General features: G+C 40.2%; 4 protein-coding genes across 8 annotated transcripts in view; 1 reads left to right on the top strand and 3 right to left on the bottom strand.

Annotated features, from left to right (window-relative positions):
- LOC128878030 (uncharacterized) lies at positions 1-6,999 on the bottom strand. 2 transcript variants are annotated; one of them, XM_054125814.1, is made up of 6 exons: positions 6,217-6,999; positions 5,687-5,908; positions 5,288-5,401; positions 4,962-5,213; positions 1,884-4,535; positions 1-1,713 (listed from the first exon to the last, which is right to left on the bottom strand). In XM_054125814.1, exons 5-6 carry the CDS (start codon positions 4,533-4,535, stop codon positions 1,066-1,068), a joined length of 3,300 nt encoding a protein of 1,099 aa, XP_053981789.1. In that variant the 5' UTR covers positions 4,962-5,213; positions 5,288-5,401; positions 5,687-5,908; positions 6,217-6,999; the 3' UTR covers positions 1-1,065. The 2 variants fall into 2 exon arrangements, with proteins under 2 accessions (XP_053981789.1, XP_053981790.1); XM_054125815.1 differs by lacking the exons at positions 4,962-5,213; positions 5,288-5,401; positions 5,687-5,908; positions 6,217-6,999 and having other exon boundaries at positions 1,884-4,705.
- Positions 7,000-7,295: 296 nt separating this feature from the next.
- Positions 7,296-12,489, bottom strand: LOC128878991 (G-protein-signaling modulator 2). Its single transcript, XM_054127742.1, has 8 exons — positions 12,134-12,489; positions 11,208-11,573; positions 10,981-11,123; positions 10,660-10,899; positions 10,111-10,582; positions 9,809-10,026; positions 9,593-9,737; positions 7,296-9,523 (listed from the first exon to the last, which is right to left on the bottom strand). Exons 1-8 carry the CDS (start codon positions 12,176-12,178, stop codon positions 9,314-9,316), a joined length of 1,839 nt encoding a protein of 612 aa, XP_053983717.1. The 5' UTR covers positions 12,179-12,489; the 3' UTR covers positions 7,296-9,313.
- Positions 12,490-12,938: 449 nt separating this feature from the next.
- Positions 12,939-14,298, top strand: LOC128878992 (beta-lactamase-like protein 2 homolog). Its single transcript, XM_054127743.1, has 3 exons — positions 12,939-13,286; positions 13,358-13,994; positions 14,068-14,298. Exons 1-3 carry the CDS (start codon positions 13,159-13,161, stop codon positions 14,179-14,181), a joined length of 879 nt encoding a protein of 292 aa, XP_053983718.1. The 5' UTR covers positions 12,939-13,158; the 3' UTR covers positions 14,182-14,298.
- Positions 14,299-14,369: 71 nt separating this feature from the next.
- Positions 14,370-18,800, bottom strand: part of LOC128878990 (nuclear factor of activated T-cells 5) — a 57,267-nt gene continuing 52,836 nt past the window's right edge. For 2 of the 4 annotated variants that reach the window (XM_054127738.1, XM_054127737.1), the window contains exons 5-6: positions 18,126-18,590; positions 14,370-18,037 (exon numbers count right to left, since the gene is read on the bottom strand). In XM_054127738.1, coding sequence (XP_053983713.1) covers positions 15,723-18,037; positions 18,126-18,590 — 2,780 coding nt within the window. In that variant the 3' untranslated portion in view covers positions 14,370-15,722. The remainder of the gene's footprint in view (positions 18,038-18,125; positions 18,591-18,800) is intronic. The other 2 variants (XM_054127740.1, XM_054127739.1) reach the window with 2 other exon arrangements.

The following is an 18,800-nucleotide window of genomic DNA, read 5'->3' as shown; positions in this document are numbered from 1 at the left end:
ATTCTGATGTTTACAGTTTAATATCAACCTATCCTAAAATTATGGTGAATACGCAGTCATATAATTATTTAGACTGTTCATGATACGTTTATTTATTCTATTACTAAAAGGAATATGACCCTATTTAACAAAGACCCAGACCATGCTATACATCTTTATGTAGTATAAAATAAATTCCGTGGTTTCTTCGTGTTGACATTAAAATAAAAAACGACTAATGTCGTCCGTAAAGAAATCTTATATGAACTTGGTTACAAAGTAGTTTGGTAGAAAATTCAAAATTGCTCCCAGGCGAAGCCGAGACAGGTCGACAGTAAAAAACAGAGTGATTAATGTATTAATCTTTTAAACTACTCAATAGTATCTACAGGTACTGGGAATAAACTTTAATTAAATAAAAGGAATTCAAATTTCCCGCCTGAGATTGTGTCGCCATCTAGCGGTGAACATCCAGAACTAATTTCGGAGTTATGGTCAGCGTCTCTATCGGGAAAACGCTCAAGTTTGTCCTCGAATAGTTCCCTCTGCCAACGCTAGATTAAGTCATTTATTTATTGTAATTAAAAAATTAAAAGTTCAAGGTTACAAAATGATTCCCATTTATATTTTAATATTGCAATTATTGTCCATCTATTTGTTTTTGGATATATATAAAAAAAAAAAACTGTAAGAATACCTGTATCGGCATCTAGTAGCGATCAAGCCAAACTAATCGGCGACAAACTTGAGCGTCTTCCCGGTAGAGCGCGATAGAGGTAATTATAGCTTTTTTTTTATATTTATATTACAAAATAAATAGGTGGACAATTATTCCGATATCAAAATATGAATGAGAATCATTTTGTAACCCTGAACTCTTAATTTTACATTTAAAATAAATAAATAGCGCCATCTAGCGTTGACTATTCGAGGACAAACTTGAGCGTTTTCCCGAGAGAGGCGCTGATCATACTCCGAGAATTAGTTCGGGTTATTCACCGCTAAATGGCTATTCGTTTAAACAAAAAGTCCGGAAAAATTTAAAAATTTTTAAATGAAACCTAGTTAAAACGAGTGATAAGTAACTTAAACTTTCTTCGATTTCGTACTCTTCTTACTCCTCGCACTCCTCTTGGTACTCTGAACGCTCACCGACTTGGTGGTACCGATGTACGCCTTCCTGGCATCGTACACGTCCTCCAATAAAGCTCTCTTCTCCCAGAATGAATCCTTGTGCTTTCCGAAGAGCTCGCGATACCTCTTTCTCCTGCTTTTCAACAGGCCATTCATCTCTTCCAGAACGTGGTTATAGTCTTCTTCAGCGTAGATGATGTTCAACGCACGGATGTTGCTCAGGACCTCTTCGTCGTGCGATGTCTTCAGCCACGAGACCTCCTCTTCGTCCTCCTTGATCTTATAGGACGACAGATCCACCGCAGGAAGTCTTCGAAGCGACTGACACGGTTTCGTCGTCCTTTTCTCGATCTTGGTCGCTGAAGTCTCCAGGCAACAGTCCACAACCGTTCCCCTACTGGCCCTCTTCGTGGAGAACTTTACGGTCTGAGTAGACGACTTCTTGATACCTTCAACGGTCGAAGCTTCCGGCGGGATCTCGTGTTTAGCAATGAAGGCTTCTCTGAGCTCTCGCCCGCGTTGCAGGCTGTCAGGGTTCTCCTTCGCCCAGGCTTCCTTCATCTGAGCTATCTGCTTCTCTTTCGTTCTGTCTTGGGTTATCTGTTAATTGAACCAATCGTTAAAAGAATGTTATTCAATAAATGTGTACATATAACAATTCAGTACTTTATTTTATCATACGGAGGCATTTATTGTAACATAAAAGCTTAAATTGCTACAGTAATAATATCTCTGAAAAAAATCCAAAAATCCGTGAAACAAAACGATACCTCTAAACCGCTCCCAGAATCAGTGACAACTTGAAGAACCCAACGAGGAGTCTCCACAGCCTGACCTCCGTCCACGGACTGCTTCGAACCCTTTCTGGTCCTCGAACCATCAGACTTGGATACTTTATTCGTAATCGAAACGGACGATTTCGTTTTCGCGATAGAGCCCGTGACCTTCGACTTGATCTCCATCACAGCAGCCCACTCTGACTTCGTCAAGGGCCAGCTGTCCTCCAGGACGAAAGCTTCCGCGTAATACGTTCGACGACTCATCGACTCCTGACTAACTTTAGACTCGAGCTTTTCCTCCACAGTGTCCCCTATGCTGTAGCTTTCGTCGCCATTCGAAAGCTTATCGTGATTAGCCCCGATCCTACCAAGATGGCTGCCCTCAACATTGTTCTCCACGTTCACCTGCATTTGACTTTCCTCTCGTTGCAGCCCCAAATACGCAACCGGCAGAATGACCACCGACGTTCCCTTCACCTGGGTCAAGACTCTACCCTTCTCGTCCGTCACCCTGAACTTGATCTTCACTTTATCGTAGGACGTCCTCAACCTGAAAGATGCCAAGGTGGGACTCGCTACCTTAACGATCCACTTCGAAATGTACTTGCTCGCGTTTGGTATGTAAACGTTGGACAGCTCTTCGGTGACTAGAAGAGGGAGCGTAATCGCGGATGGCGAAGTTTCGTCGTTGGCAGAGTAGAACACTGGCTGCCCCTTCATGGTGATTATGGTCATCGTCCAAGTGAGCTCCTCGAACACCTTCTCCTCGCTCCAGCCATAACCGAAGATCGTGTACCCTAGGCTAGTATGGTGGTAGCGAGTTGGGACCACGTTGTTCACCACTCTTAACATCTCGTGCTCGGTCTCGTTGTCGAAGACTCGGACACTGTACCTAGGTACATCGACGAACAGATCCACGCCTGCGAAAACGGTCTCGGTGATACGGGGATTCACCGTGAACCTTGCCATAGGCAGCCACTGGTTCGACTTCACGTTTCCCAGAGTCCCAGTCAGTTCTTGCACCTGGAGCGTGTACTCGAAGTCTCTGGTGCAAGGATACACGTCCTGAAGTCTGTCGAATTGCCTCAGTATGTTCCTTAACATCTGTGCGGCTAAGGATTCTCGCTTATTATAATCGAACAACTCCGCCACCTTCGCCAGGTTCTCTAGAACCAGTTGATGTTGCGCGTGGCTGGGATCGTGGATCCTCCTGTACTTTCTGATCATCAGCATTTTAAAGAACGACTGAATGATAGTCGCAGCGTGGTGATCAACGGGATTACCATGATTGAATCGTTCCTGAGAAAAGTTTGTCGAATATTTCGTCGTTGTCGATTCCCGCATGTTCTTCAGCATCATTAACATAGGGTTGAAGCACTGCATGCCAATTATAGGGTTCAGGAAGAACACCCTCAACGACCACAAAACTCCTGGCAATTGGTCTGCAGGTAAGATCTTTCTGATCAGCTGCACTTGTTCGTCGATGAAGCACTCGTGGATGTTGTCGTAGAAGGCTTTGCTTCTGTTCCGGATGTTCTCAGGTGGTGGCATGTAGCTGTCGTAGTACGCCATCAAAGCTTCCTGGTACGTCTCGGTGCCGAACGATTGATAGGCTCTGCTCACCGAGTTGCTGATGTGCCTCACCGCTCGATCGATCGTCTCGGACTCGATGGACATCAGTTGGTACATCCTCCTTCGATCTCCCAGCTGGAAGCTCGTGTCCGATGAAATCGTTAGGAAGCAATTAGACTCCGAGCGACAGTACACTCGCAGCAGATGTCTTCCCGGCTTCAACTCCATCACCGTTGACCTCGTTCCAGCAGTCTGTATGTAAACCAAGCTGTAGGTCTTCTTCGGCCTGCGGAACCAGTTGTGCTTCTCCACGATCAGATAATCCTCGTCCACCACTGGTATACTCGAAGAGCTCGTTTTTCTGTCGCCTTCACCTGACATGGGAACTGTCGATGCTCGCGGATCGACGCGAACCTGGAACGTGGAGAAGTCGACGAGAAAGAACTTCTCTTCTAGGGAGTCGGTGAAGATGTACAGAGGTTCGTTTCTGGTTGGAGACATTTTCTGGGGCCAACAGTGGACGTCGACGAAGTCTGGTTCTTTGGACGGAGAGCTTCTTTTGCTACCCGTTCTGCTACCTTTCTTCGTCTCTGATCGGTGATCCTGCAGCCTGCTGGTTAAACGATCCGAGACCTTTGCAGTGTATTGAAATAAATCTAGTTTGTAGAAGAAATGGACGTCCCTCACGTAGGGCTCCATTTTGTTGAAGTCTACCCAGAAACTAATGTCCACTGGGAGGTCTTCCGAAGTCTTCTTTTGGGAATCTTTTGGTGTCTTCTTCGAGGATTTTTTCGACGTCTTTCCTGAGGATTCTTTCGACTTATCGCGATGTTTTCTCTTCCGATCAGATTTCTCTGAAGTGGTTCCGCGATCGATTTCTTCTTTTTGGAGGTGTTCTTCCATATCTGCGTCGTTGAATCTGTCGATGACGCTCTTCTCGAGGGTTTTCAGGGGGCTGACAACTTTCAGGGAGCGAATCGGGACGAAATACTCGACTGGATCGATTATACCCTCCTCGATAGCCCACTTTAGCCAACGATAGAGTTTCCATCTCGTCAGAGGTGGCTTCATCTGTGACGTGTAGCATGATTATTTTAATTAAATGTGGCTGGTTTAAACCTTTGCACTCGAGGCCTTTTTTTCTGGTATCCGCCAACAACTCGAGATGTTTCTTAGCATTCTATTGCCATGAATTCTAAGCTACCTAGATTTGAGAATAAGGTCACCTTTACCTCGTCGACAATCATTTTATTGACACTTCGAGCTGCAAAGAAATTAAACCTAAAGAAACATTAGGTATTGTAGATTTGCTGCGTGAAACCTAATGGTGACTGAGAGTCACCTTTCGAGTGCAAAGGGTTAATATCGTAAACGGAATCAATTAAATAAATTGAAAGCGAATTTGTCACAAGATTGGATGATATACGTCTTTAGGGTCCAGAGGGAGGTCGCGAGTCTGGGCAACGTAAACAAAATGGCTCCAACAGGGAGACAAACCAGGCACTGCCTCGGAAGATAGCGTCTTCATATTATCCAAACCGAGAAACAAGGTGACTGGTTGCGGTTTGCTCAACGCTGTTTGCTTTTTAACGCGATCCTTGGATTTTTTCGATGGACTGCTGTCCTTCGACTTCTTCGACCGATCGGTGCTCCTAGTCTTCCTCGACTTCTCGGTCTCCTTGGACTTTTTGGTCCGTACAGTGTCCTTGGACTTCTTTCCATCGCTGCTCATCTTGGACTTCGAAACATCTGTTACCAAAACGTTGAAACTACAAACGGATTGTAAGAACAATAAATACAATCGACGCAGGAGCAACACTGACTCTCCTGTTCCGTGGCTTCCGGTTCCCATTCGAAGTGGTCCGCATACTTTCTCAGAAAATCCCATTTGTCTCTGGGAGACAGGTAGTCGATCTTCAATCGTAAACAGACCCATCCTGAGTTGCATAGAAAATTGCAATTACATCGTGAAAACACGAAGATATTGATTTTTAAATAATAATAGAACTCTGGCTCTTTATAATATTTATAAAATGCGATCTAAATTATCTCTGCTTTAGATTTTACTCTTATGTAAATTATTTAAATTAGTTGCAAGTACAATTTCAGATACTTTATAGCAATTATTGCCAGATTTTGTTCTTTTTCTTTTATTAGAAAATCCATCGTCAAAAGGTTTGTGTTTCATCCGTTACGATTTGATGCTACTACTCGCGTTTTACCAGTTAGACAGCTGACAGGATGAAAATCTACGATTTCACGATGTCGAGACCACGTCAGGGAGCAGAGTTTCAGCAAAGCCTTCGAAAGAAGCATTGGCCACAATTCATGATCGTTAGCAGTCCGAGGTAAGACCGGCAACCCTTCGACGTTCACTGGTATCATGTCATCCACTACGATACGACGCCATGCTCCCAGAAAGTACAGTCTTACGATGTACTTTCCTTATATAAAATATATTTATTGCGCATTTTAAATTTTAAATGAATTCACGGTTAATTTCTTGCAAAAGAAAGTAGCGGAGAAAAATAATAAAATAAATAGGAGGATAGAGGATTGAAAACTATTATTATTATTATAATGGTAATAGTATTAGAAGACAAAAAATAATAACGAGAATAATTTCTGACCACAGATCTGAGATGTAATTATTTTTCTTTTTGGAGTGAAATAGAGTAACTTTAAAATATATTGGCATAATTTTAATTGGATATATTATAATATGTTGGGGTTGAAAAATCATTGAGAATACCATTTGGATTCACGATAGGCCGATGTTGCGTCCCTTTACCAGCTTTGCACATGGAATACACATTCATCCAGCCTTTCCAAGATTGGTACCGTCCATTCCAAATGAAATTACCGTTCTCGCCACTTATTTCCAATCCATCTCGACCGCAATACTGCAGGTTTATTAACGCAGAGATAAACCATCGCGCGAACTGAAAGTTGCTCTTTATTTAACCACGATTACACGCGAGCTTCTTCTTGAGTCATGTACCAATTCTGGCTCGTACTATTTTATACGCAAGAATTAGAACTCTCATAGAAGTATGTAAAGTTCAATTTACCTCACTGTGCAATATATGTTTGTTGTTTGTAATTAGATCTGGATATTCAGGGTTGGCGACGAACAATGTTAACGGTTCCTAAATTTATTTTCAATTTATTGCTTTTATTAATGATTAAAAAATACAAACGTTACAATTATTTGAATGACTAAAATGATAAACACAGTTCGAAAGTAAAAAATAAAAAAAAAAAGAATTAACGATAAACGTTAAAAGTACATCCTGTGATTTCTTTAAAAATAAAATAAGAAATTTGAAATACTAACACAAGGACTAATTTAAAAAGTTTAACCTACGGTTAAATTTCTCAAGTTCTTTGGTCTTATCCACGAGTATGGGGTCAAAGACGGTGGTAGCTGAACCAGTTGCGTGTCCAGAAACAAACCGTTCGTGTCACCTACGATTAATGATACGAATAAAGCTCTGAAAAGACGTATTCTAATACTGGTTACTTTTAGGAGATCCCCAATTTTCTTTATTTAACGCTGCGTCAGACCATTCTTGCCATAATATGGAATCGACGGTAATAGAAGCTTCAAATTCAGATTCTGCAGCTCTCTTGGATTTTGCAGACATATCTGAAACTCGCTACTATTGACGAATGCAACGCTAGTTCTTTTTATAAATCGATAATAATTAATGTAAACACGATGTAAGAATTGTTCCGAGTGAAAGGTGAAGGGAAATTAATTATAGAGGCGTTAAAATGATCTTAAAGCCCTCGAGACTTTAAGATTCATTTTTACGACTCTTGTGTGAATTCTGAAAAAAGTATATATTTATTGAATCTTTGTATTATACATAACTATATGAAGATGAAATGCGAATCTACGTCAAAAACAGATTTTTATAAAAAATGCCATCGCACTCGTTAAGAAACTAAACGTATGGAAGATATATAATCCAGTACAAATGTAACTTCTACAAAAAATAATATTCTCAATTTAATTGTTTCTCACTCTCCGTCTCTTTCTCATTATATCAACTCAATAACGAATCAATATTTACATCAATCCTATTAATGATGACGATGAGCGACGAGCTTGTACGTTTACACAGTTAAAACGACGTTTAACTCGCTGGTTCACAGTTATATATTTTTCCCAACAACAAGAAAAATAACACTACTCGTACATCAAGGAATTACCATTAGCCCTCGTTTGCAATTTTGTACGATGCTAAATAACTATTTTTTTGTTCTCTTTAACAATATTTAAGATATAGCTTTATAGTCCCTCGATCAGGCTCGGTTTAGTTTTATAGTCGGTTTCATAGTTAATTTTTTAGTTTTATACAAGTAGGCGTGAAGTGTTTTATTAACGTCTAAAAACACACACTTATTAGGTCGTCGATAGAATCTCATAAGTATTAAGGCAATGTTCCATTCTTCCTTTCGGTTTTTTGTTTGTTTGATTTTTTTTAAAGGTACATTAAAAATTGTTGACTGAAGCGTTTTTTGTTACATTTCCTTTTCTAATAATTATCTTATCACGTATTCAGAGATAAATAACGTCGAGAATTTACAATAATTTATAAGTTACTTATCCGACAGATAGGTTTAAGGATATAAATATAATGGAGTATTCAATGAAATATTGAATATGCTTCTCTAATGAACGTGTCGCTGTATTATCATATTTCAAATTGTTTTTTGGAACACAAGGAGATCGGGCGATACATTACACTGTATCAGATTGTAAGTCAGAGAATCCGTGTAAATTAAATTCTCCTGTATATAGTTAAGTTTCGTTAATAAGTGTTAGCGCATTGGAGTATCGTTATTACCGTACAATTTAATTAGTTAGGTTAGGTGCTATTGGAATTAATTTTCATTCAATTACATCATACATAACAGATCCAGTCCCATCGTAAATACTCGATCAACATTCCATATACTTGGAACGAGCGAAGTACATGGAAAGATAAAAATGGTAACGCTTGTCATAAATTATTATAATTGTACGCGTTACCAATTCGATTGATCCGAGAAAACCGCTCCGCTTCGACGTACGTTCTTCAACGTATAATAGAGAAACAGTAAATACACGAAGGTATATACGAGTAACAATGACCAACAACTTCCTTCTTTACCCTCATTATTTAGCTTCCAACGCATCAATGTTTGGCACCAGGTAAGCAGACGGTACGCTAAAGCATACTTTTCCGCCATTTGCAAAAATAATCTGTGACCAAATAAATTGTATAACGTTTGATATGTAAAAGATAACGCCAGGATCGGTAGACCTTCGGCACGCGATACTCGATAATGTGATAACTCTTTTATTAAGAAGGAATGTCCGTGCCATTCATGCTCTCAGCCTGGCAGTGCTCATAATGACATACATTTGTTCTGGTCAAGAATGAATAGTTTTTTCATCATGAATTATTATATGCTGTAAAACGATATTACACTTGAAAAATACTAAATATAAAATTATTCTCTACCCAACGTTGCGTAACGTATCCCGAGCGTTTGAACGCATTACTTAGGCTCGTATGTACAGCATTTGGCACCATATTGCAGACATTCAAGTAATGAAAAAGAAAGTTCGATTCCAAGTGAAAAGTGTAATAAAAGAACTAATACCAATGGACGGTATGGTAATACCTTACAGTTTCCTAGAGTTTGATTTCATAAACTGTAAATGGTCAAATTAAGCACTGAACTTTTCGTAAATACTAAACGAAACATGGAATTGCGTGTACAAGTTGCAGAATTCCAAACATATAGTGGTACCACAGGGCCTCACGCGCTCTTTCTTAAGTCGCTTTCCGCCATTAGTGTTTTAATAAGTTTTTCCCAGGTCCTGAAGCTCTTTGATCTTCCATTCGCCCCGCCTGAAGTCTTTGAATTAAAGCAAAGAGATCTTCTTCGGGAACTGTCGAGCCTGCTTGAGTTCCATTGGATCTTTGGCCGTGTTCCTCTTCTGCATCTTGCACAGTCGATGGCGCGGGTAAAGGACTCCGTTGGTCTTCCAAACGTGAACCCTATTTAAATAAATCATTAAACTCTATACACACACATATGACAAAGTTCCTGTAAGGTACGGTACATACCTGGCACCTTACAAGCATCTCAATGAAGGAATCATCAGCATCTTGATCAGTATTTAAGCCAGGTAAGTAAGGCAACGTCACCCGTTGCTCATCCATTCTTTTACTTTGCATTCCAGCAATGAGTTCTAATAAATCTTCCCCGTCTCTGAAAATGGAATCAATATACTTTAATGTATAATAGTAACAACGAATAATGTCATTTGTTATAATACATACTTATCGTCCGAATCGCACGGTTCAGGCGTGATCGTTCTAAACTTCTGACAGCGATTCGTATTTAATGTACAACGTTGATCATCCATTCTGCCGGATTGAAAACGTGATAGAAGATCGAAGAAACTATCTTCTTCTTTTTGACTGACCTGTGACGTGACGTTATTACTTTTGTCTGTTTGAGATTCGGCTTGTTCTTTCAATTTTGCGTCCGGTGTAAGCTGAATGCAAATTTTAATAATGTTATAAATTTACAATTATTGATTTAATACTACCTATAAATTCAACTCATATAATTAAATTACCTTGATAAGATCCAAATTGTCCATACTTTCACGTCTAAGTCTATATCTACATGGTGATGATATATTAACGTTTGATCCTGTATTGGTTGAAAGTTTATGCGCAATATTTTCTTTATTATTCTCTTGTTGGCCTTTTTCCAGACCCAAAATCTTTTGTAAGTCATCGACGTTCATTTGCGCTGTAGCTTGTCCCATGGGATCTTCAAGTTCTTTTGATATATTTAAATGGAGATTGGCATAATGTAATGCCTTTTCATGATTGCCCATTGCTGCATATGCATTACCCAAAGACCAACAAGCGCGGCCTTCACCTACGCGATCTTTAAGTTGTTGCGCTATTTCAAGATGCCACAAATGATATTCTATTGCAGTTGGATAATCTCTAAGGAGAGTATATGTATTTCCTAAAGAGTAACATGCTTGTGCTTCTACTTCTCTGTCTCCTAAGTCTTGTGCAAGATCTAAGGTTCTCCTAGATTAAAGTAGTATTTAATTTTAATTGTATATTAATTTATCAAACAAATAAAGAAACATAATGATGATACATACTTGTAATGTTGTGCAGCCTTTTCAAATTCACCAAGGAATATATGAGAGTTTCCTAAATTACTATTTGCTCTTCGCTCTGCAGCTTTGTCTCCAAATTCCCTGGCAATTTTTAATCTCTCGTTGTGATAATAAATTGCTTGCTGAAAGTCACCCAACAGGTAAAATGTATTTCCCAGATTTCCACATGCTCTACCTTGTGCTGCAGAATCTTCCAATTCCTTCATTAAATCTAAATTTTCTCTATAAAAGAATTTGTACCATTTACACATTGGATATATTGTACTTTTCAACTTCAAAACATTGATGACATGATTTTCTTACTCATAATAGCATACAGCTTGCTGTAAACACTGTCTGACATCCTCAGAAAATTCTCCAGGATCTTGATGACCTACTCTGCCAGCTTGCTTCCCTTTAGCATGATAAACATTTCCCAAGTTGTATAATGCTCTCCCTTCGCTAAGCTATGTAATGATATATATTTGTTCATGAATAATTAGGGAATATAAGAAATCACAAATAAGTCTGTGCAATATAATTATACACACCTTATCTCCAATTTCCCTAGAGATCTCCAAGTGCCTTTTGCAACAAATCATAGCTTCATCAAACTTTCCCATAACTTTCAGTGTATTTCCCAAGTTTCCACTGGATTTAGCTTCCCCTAATTTGTCTCCCATTTTACGTGCAAGCGTCAAATCTAATTTATGATAATTCATAGCTTTTACATAATCTCCCAGGTAAAAATATGCATTTCCCAACTGGCTGTAAATTGCACTTAATATCCGCAAATCATCTGTTCCGGCTTGGATTGCAGCTTGAAAGAATGCCACCCCGGATTTGCAATCTCCAGCCTTGCACAGACGTTCACCCTCCAATGCCAGTTCAAGGCACATGTTCCACCTTTCGCTATTCTGTTAATTATAAGAAGACCGTCTATCTTATACCTACCTACTGTTCATTCAAATTGTGTATTTGACAATGTAAAATATATAGACTAAAGGACATAGTTGCGCAATGTTCTATGCACGATTATAATATGCTTTGTTTAGAAAAAAAATATTGAAAGGGTATTGGAATGATAATGGGAGTGGGTGGATGTACAAGTCTAATGAACTGATTGCAGACAAGAGCTTATGCTAATGTTTCACATTTCATTCTGGCAGTATACTAAACGAATAACATGTTCATGAAATATACTCAGAATGTTTACTAAAGAATACGTGAATAAATATATACGTATAATAGAGTGATTAAAGAAAAAACGTGTATAGTGGTATAACATTTTTTTATTTCTATGAGAATATATTTTGTATTGTACACAGAAGTCTTTGTAAAGTTAAAGAGAAATAATAATTGCGGTAATATGAAACAAACAATCCACGAAAAAACGTGTGTATTGAACGTAGTGATCCGATGACAAGTCCAGCATGAGTCACGCGAGGAAAAGTAGCAATTAATGTGGTTCACTTACTTGCCCTTCTGATGATAAGTTTTCAGCGCTCGCACTCAGAGACATCGTGCTCCTTTAACCTTTGTTCCCTTTACAAATTAACAATCGATCCTTGTTACTTTATGGCCGTAAATAACGCGATTTTTATGTGCACGGTAGGCGATTATTTGGGGTACGGTAATGACTCGGTGAACACGATTTTTCACGCATTGTGATCCTTACGTTTTCTGTTTCACAACTTGTTTTCTCACATAATCGAATCAGTGCGTTTTTCGCGAATAAAATGCGCGTCCCTTATCTTATCCCTCTAGTCCTATACCGACCGCTGCACTTTCCGAATGCAACTGACCGAAAAGCGTCCAAACAAATGGCGCTTGATGCAATACGCTCGCGTAATATCCAATCGTTGTTCATTGGTTATTCGGTAACAAAATGAAATTCCCCGTACGAAGTTTCTCGTTCATGCATAACAGGAATGGACAAAATGTTATTTAAATAAAAAGCAAGCTCTCAGAAGAAAAACAGAAGCATACAGGGAAATAAAAGGAACGCATCTCATATTATTTTATTTCAATTAAAAACATCCACTAAATGCAGGCAATTGTGTTCATCAATTGTTTGTTATCTATTTGTAAATAATTTATTATTAATTATGTACAAGACTGAATCAATAGCAACATTCAAGAATCATTGTTGCTACGATTTCGATTGAAATAAACAATACATATATGTAACCATGAAATTCATGGTATACATATATATAATACAGTGGCTCGAGCTTCGGGATTTATCCGCAAGATGTTGTTACTTATTTCAAATGAATTTCGGACCGCAGGTCCATGGATTTTACAGTTTGCGTAATTATCTGTATCAATCTATACTCAGATGATCGTAAAGTTTTATGTCATCTATTAAAAACCGTGAATACGCGTTTATCTGCTATTGCAAAATTACGATATCATGCCAATCGTGTTTTATCGTCATCCAAGAAATCGTAGTTCAGTATTGCACTATCCGTCAAAGAAGTTTGTATACAGATAATAACTATGAAGCCTCTCATGGATTTGCCTTTGATATCAAGATTATCTAAAAAAGTAATACGTATATTAGGATGCAACCCAGGACTCATGACATTGCAAGGGACGAATACTTACCTTGTTGGCACTGGACATAGGTAACAGTTATCAATTTTATACTTTCAGGTAGTTGAAGAATACGTATGGTTATTTAATATGTCTTTTGTAGACGTATATTAATTGATGCAGGTGACTCAAAAACTGCCCCAGAGTATATAAAATTATTGCACCAAGTATTAGAAGAAGAAAAAGCTACAATAGAGCACTTGATAATAACACACTGGCATCGTGACCACATAGGTGGAGTAAATCCTGTTTTGAATACGATAAAGATGTTAAATCCTACAGAAAATAGTAGAGTGTGGAAATTACCCAGATCTCTGGAAGATAAAGGCATGACTGAAGCAGAAAAATTGGTTAATTGGGAAGCATTGGTGGATAAACAAATAATGGAAGTAGAAGGAGCTAAACTTAGCATTGAGTATACTCCAGGACACACAAGCGATCATGCAGTTCTTTGGTTAAAAGAAGATGGGGTATTGTTCAGTGGGGATTGTATTCTTGGAGAGAGAACCGCTGTTTTTGAAGATCTGCATAGTTACATGATTTCACTGAACAAAATTTTGGCAATGGAACCAGAAATAATTTATCCTGGGCATGGGGCAGTAATAAGAGATCCAATAGCCAGTATTAATTTTTATATTGAACATAGACAGAAAAGAGAAAATGAAATTTTAGAAGTTTTACAAGAAAATTCAAGAAGTAATACAATGTCTGAAATGGATATTGTAAAACATATATACTCGGTAACAATCATTATTTAATTAACATTGCAGACTAGAAATACAGAATAAGTAATATAAATTTCTGTATGTTTAGGAAACTACGAGCAATATGTGGGAAGCAGCAGCCTACAATATATATCATCATCTAAATAAATTACTAAAAGAAGGCAAAGTAAAAGGCGAAAAAGGAAAATGGCAGATTTTATGACATTATTTAATTTCAAGTAATAACTTATTAAATTATTAAACAACCCAATTGTAAAGTACTTAACTGTAAATGTTATGTAAATGTTATGTAAAGTACATTAACTTTTTGTTATTGTTATATAGTTTATTACCGTTCAATATTAACTAATGCCATAACCATGTTGATTAAAAAAATTATTGAAAAAGCAATGCTGTGAAACATTTATTCAACTTACAGAAGTAAAATGATAATACATGCTCATGATTTTCGTTTTCAATGTTTAAGCTGATAACGCTACAGATGTGCGTACAGTGTACAGTAAATGTTACAAATAATTTCACGAAGTACATACCACGTAGTACAATGATTTGTTTATTTCATTAATGTAGCATTCATGCTCTTATTTTTAACGACCCTTTAAAACACGTGACACGTAACAGATGCTCGATATAAAATATATATGTATATATTTTGCTACAAAGACATATCACGACAATAAATGTTTCAATATTTTATTATAAAATCTGTCTCCTACTAGATAATGTTGGCGAGTATTCGTACACGCGGTACATAGCACCCCTCATCTTGAACAAAAGGGAGAACCCTTGCGTAACTTGTTACAATATATAATATAGACTTCGTTATATTTTTAATAAGCTCACTTTGTCCGATCATCTGCTTCTCTCTTTGGGTAAACGTAAAATATATATTATATATATCTCAATGATATATACTTCTATAATAATTATTCTTCATACCGACATATAATATAATCTCTCTGTCGTTTGTCTATTAGTTATCGATAACATCATCAACGCAATCACATAATATTCTATTATTGGTATTAATTAGCAACAAAAAGATTCAATTATTAAACAACATACGAAATATATTATACTTAGAAATATAATAGAAACGACGTCAAACAACAAGATGATCCATTTGTTAGAATGAAATCAAGTCAAAAAGAACGGATGTATCGATGAACCGCAGGATAGTCTACTTTTAAGGTACAGCGAAACGTAACTTTTGCTACACTCAATTCCGTGGCTCCACTTAGAGTTGAGTGGGGTCAGCACATTGTCGATTATTAGGACACATACACACGCAATCTCGTATTCACGATGCTCCTTGACTGCGAGAGAAAGACCAATTCGAGATACTTTACAATAGGGGAAAAGGCACCTGGATGCGCAAGAGGCATTGATAGAGATAAATAAAATGAATTATCACAATCGACAACTCGTAGAAAAAGAGGAAGAATAAAGGAAAACCCTAATTGTCGCGCTCTCGTGCGCCCGTCTTACTTAACATGATAATAGTTTTCGTTTCGTTAGAAAGGTGGTGCAAACTTCGTCCATTATTCGTCGTACAAAAGCGGATTTTCATTTCTATCACATACAAAGTCTGAAACGACAATGTGGCACAGATATAGAATTCGTACCGAGCCAAGGATATACACTTCTCGTACTCAACTGGCTGGAATTAGTGAATTCGTTTCGTATCCGATCGTCTCGAATACAATGTACAGTTTTATTTTTAACGACAAGAATGCGGCGCCACTACATAAGAAAACCGCTTTGATCGAAACAGCTGGGATTTATGTAGCTCAAAAGATCGTGCTCCGACATCGAAGTAAGCTCCTGAGGCAGCATACCGTCCTCTTGCTTCCTAATCGTCGTTCCACCCGCGTTGCCAGACGCGTTCGCTATAGGTGTGTTTACGTTCTGTCTGTTGGGTGTCACGGGTAGAGCAACCGGCGGTGACTTGCTCGTGACTTGTTCGACGATGTTGTTCTGGCTAGGAGGAGATTTAGGCAAAATACCTTCCATAGCACTGTTCATTAACTGCGCGCTTTGCGTAGCCACGCTGTTCAATATATTCTTCGTTGCGATGATTGCGTGTGCCGTTGTCGTAGTGATAGGTCGATTGTTGATAATATCCTGAGTGGCATTTGTAATTACATTATTGATCGCTTGTTCCGCGGCAGTCGTCAATCGCTGCTGCGATGGCTCCTGCGCTGCTCCGCTTGCGAGGGCAGAGCTAGCCTCGGCGACAAAGCCAGCAGGCTGATTCAACATGGAACCTATGTCCTGCTGCACCGCCTGTTGCATAGCTTGCGCAGCTTGCGCTTGCTGCACCGCTTGCTGTACAGCTTGGACCTGCTGCACCACCTCCTGAGTTGCCTGTTGCACCGCTTGCTGCACTGCCTCCTGGGTGGCTTGTTGCACAGCCTGCTGTACTGCTGGCACGGCTTGAACCTGTTGCACCGCTTGCACCTGTTGCACAGCCTGCTGAACAACCTGCGCATGTTGCACCACGTGCTGTACTACTTGCTGTTGAGCTTGTTGAACAGCTTGTACCGCTTGCTGCTGCGCCTGGGCGACAACCTGTTCGACTTGCTGCTGTGCCTGCGCGACAACCTGCTCCACTTGCTGGACTTGTTGCATCGCCACAACGTCCGACTGAATGAGTCCTTGAATTTGGGGAATGTGATCAGCCGCTGTTGACATTGTCTCGTTCGTTACTTGCAACGAATTATGGGCCGGAACCGTAACTGTAGCGTTCGACGTACATGTCGCTGTGACTGGCGGCTCTTGCATCGACGGCATCAGGGCAGCGTTGATGGTTGTGAGTAAATTGTCACCAGCAGTCTGCTCTTGCACCACCGATGCGGGAGGCGAGACGGATGGCGCTACGTTCGACGTCATAGGCTGAACGGTTTGGGGCGGCATCAACGCTTCGAGAAGCATAGTCTTCACAGGGATGGTCGGGCTAGTTCTAGTCTGTTGGGGACTCGGTATCGTTTCGTGATCGCTAACCGGGTTCACGTGTGTCATCATGGTGCTGCTATTGGGGTTCACGGTACGAAGGGGTGACACCATCTGATGGGTTTCCGCCCCGGAATTAACGAGAGTGTCCAACTTTACGCCTGGAGTTGCAGGTGCCATCATGCTGGAAGATTGTCCTTGCTGTGGCTGTCGTCCTGTCGCGATAATGGAAGCTCGTTGCTGTATATTGGCCACGTAGCCGTTCTCTTGATCCTCGACCTCTTTAACGTTAGATTCGATATCGTTCAGGTATTTCTCCAGGCTATGATTAGTCTGCGCGGGCAACGCTGACCCGTTAGGCGACGAGGCGAAGTTCGACAGAGCACCAAACTCCGACTGATGGTGTTTCATACGAAGATCAACGACACCGCCACCCTGAAGACTTCCGTTAGGGCTGCCTTCTGTCGTCAATATCGGGTTAGTGTCTTTGTTGATATGGTGAGGACTTAGAACTTTGACTTGAGACGATTCGTGCATACCTCCGTAGGTGGTCTGATGCGTCGTCACCATCGACAACGAATGCTGATTCCGCATCATGTCGACAACCCCGAGGAGATTCACCGCTTCCTGGACAGGGGAGCCGTTCGAAGTGACTGGCACCGATCTGATCATGTTAGCCTGGGACGTTTCTCTCGAGTTCTCGGTAACCAGCTGCTGCAGCGGACTCGTGCCCGTCGAGCCACTCGCAGTCGGAGTAGGTATGCTCTGCATGCTGTTCTCGCTGATCATACTGTTCTCGCTATTCTCGTCTATCACCTCTGTCTTCAAGTTGTCCGGCATGATCAGTTGAAGGTTCGACGAAGATCTACGGTTCAGAATTGGATTCGCTACCAACGCTGGCGGAGGCATCATTACGTCGGGCGGTGAATTCTGGCAATTCGAACTCTGAGTGGTCCACATCATAACCGACGATACTTGAGAAGACGCTGTTACCGGTGGCGGACTCGGATCGCTCTTAAGAGTCTCTGTCGTTTGAGATGGTTGTTGTTGCGGTTGCATGGTGGACAGGAAGCTCGGTCCTCCCGCGGCTGCTTGGGTCATTAGAGCTGAAAAAATGCATAAATTGTGTTAAATTGAGAAGTACTAGGTTTGTCAGATACATGAATTGTTCACGGGGAGTAGAAACTGGCTTACTGTTCGCTGCTACACCCGTGTTCAGAGACACAGCTGCAGGGGACGTCGCGAGGGTAGTTTCGCCGCTCGTTGTGGAAAGAGGTGGACTTATGGGCTCGACTTTGCCGATCGATGGCTCGGGTGGCGTGGACACAGCGGTATAGAGGAACGTGTGGGGTTCGCTGGTTTTGCCAGAAGACACCGCGTATAATTTTACGCAGACCGTTTCCGAGGGGGCCAGATCTTGCCGTCTGTAGGCGGGTACGACGCACACCAGATGCGTTTGTTGCAGGAACTCTTTGTCGGGTAGGACCGCGCACTCCCAGTGCGGTTCTAAGCTACTCGATAGGTCGTCGTTGTCTAATTGGAACACCACGCGAGTGTCTTTGAGAAAGTTCTTCCCGAGAATGAACAGTTCCAATCCTCCGGTGCATGGACAAGACGTGAGTGATTTTTTACAGATCTCCGGAATACCAGGTGGTTGAGCTGAAACAAACATTACAATTCAAAAATTTATTCTATGCTTCGATATTTTAGTCAATAAGCTTCACTTGTTTATGCAACGACCATGTTTTCCGAGTTAATATATATGGACCGGTTAAGTTGTAAATTGTTTGAATAATCTGTTCAAATTAATTATGTACCGATAAAGTATCGCGTAATTGAAAACTCTTAAATAATTAATAGCGGAACGTT

This window comes from Hylaeus volcanicus, chromosome 6 (assembly GCF_026283585.1).
Source record: "Hylaeus volcanicus isolate JK05 chromosome 6, UHH_iyHylVolc1.0_haploid, whole genome shotgun sequence".
Taxonomy (NCBI): domain Eukaryota; kingdom Metazoa; phylum Arthropoda; class Insecta; order Hymenoptera; family Colletidae; genus Hylaeus; species Hylaeus volcanicus.
Note: the sequence above shows the minus strand (reverse complement) of the source record. Positions and strands in the feature narration are given on the sequence as shown.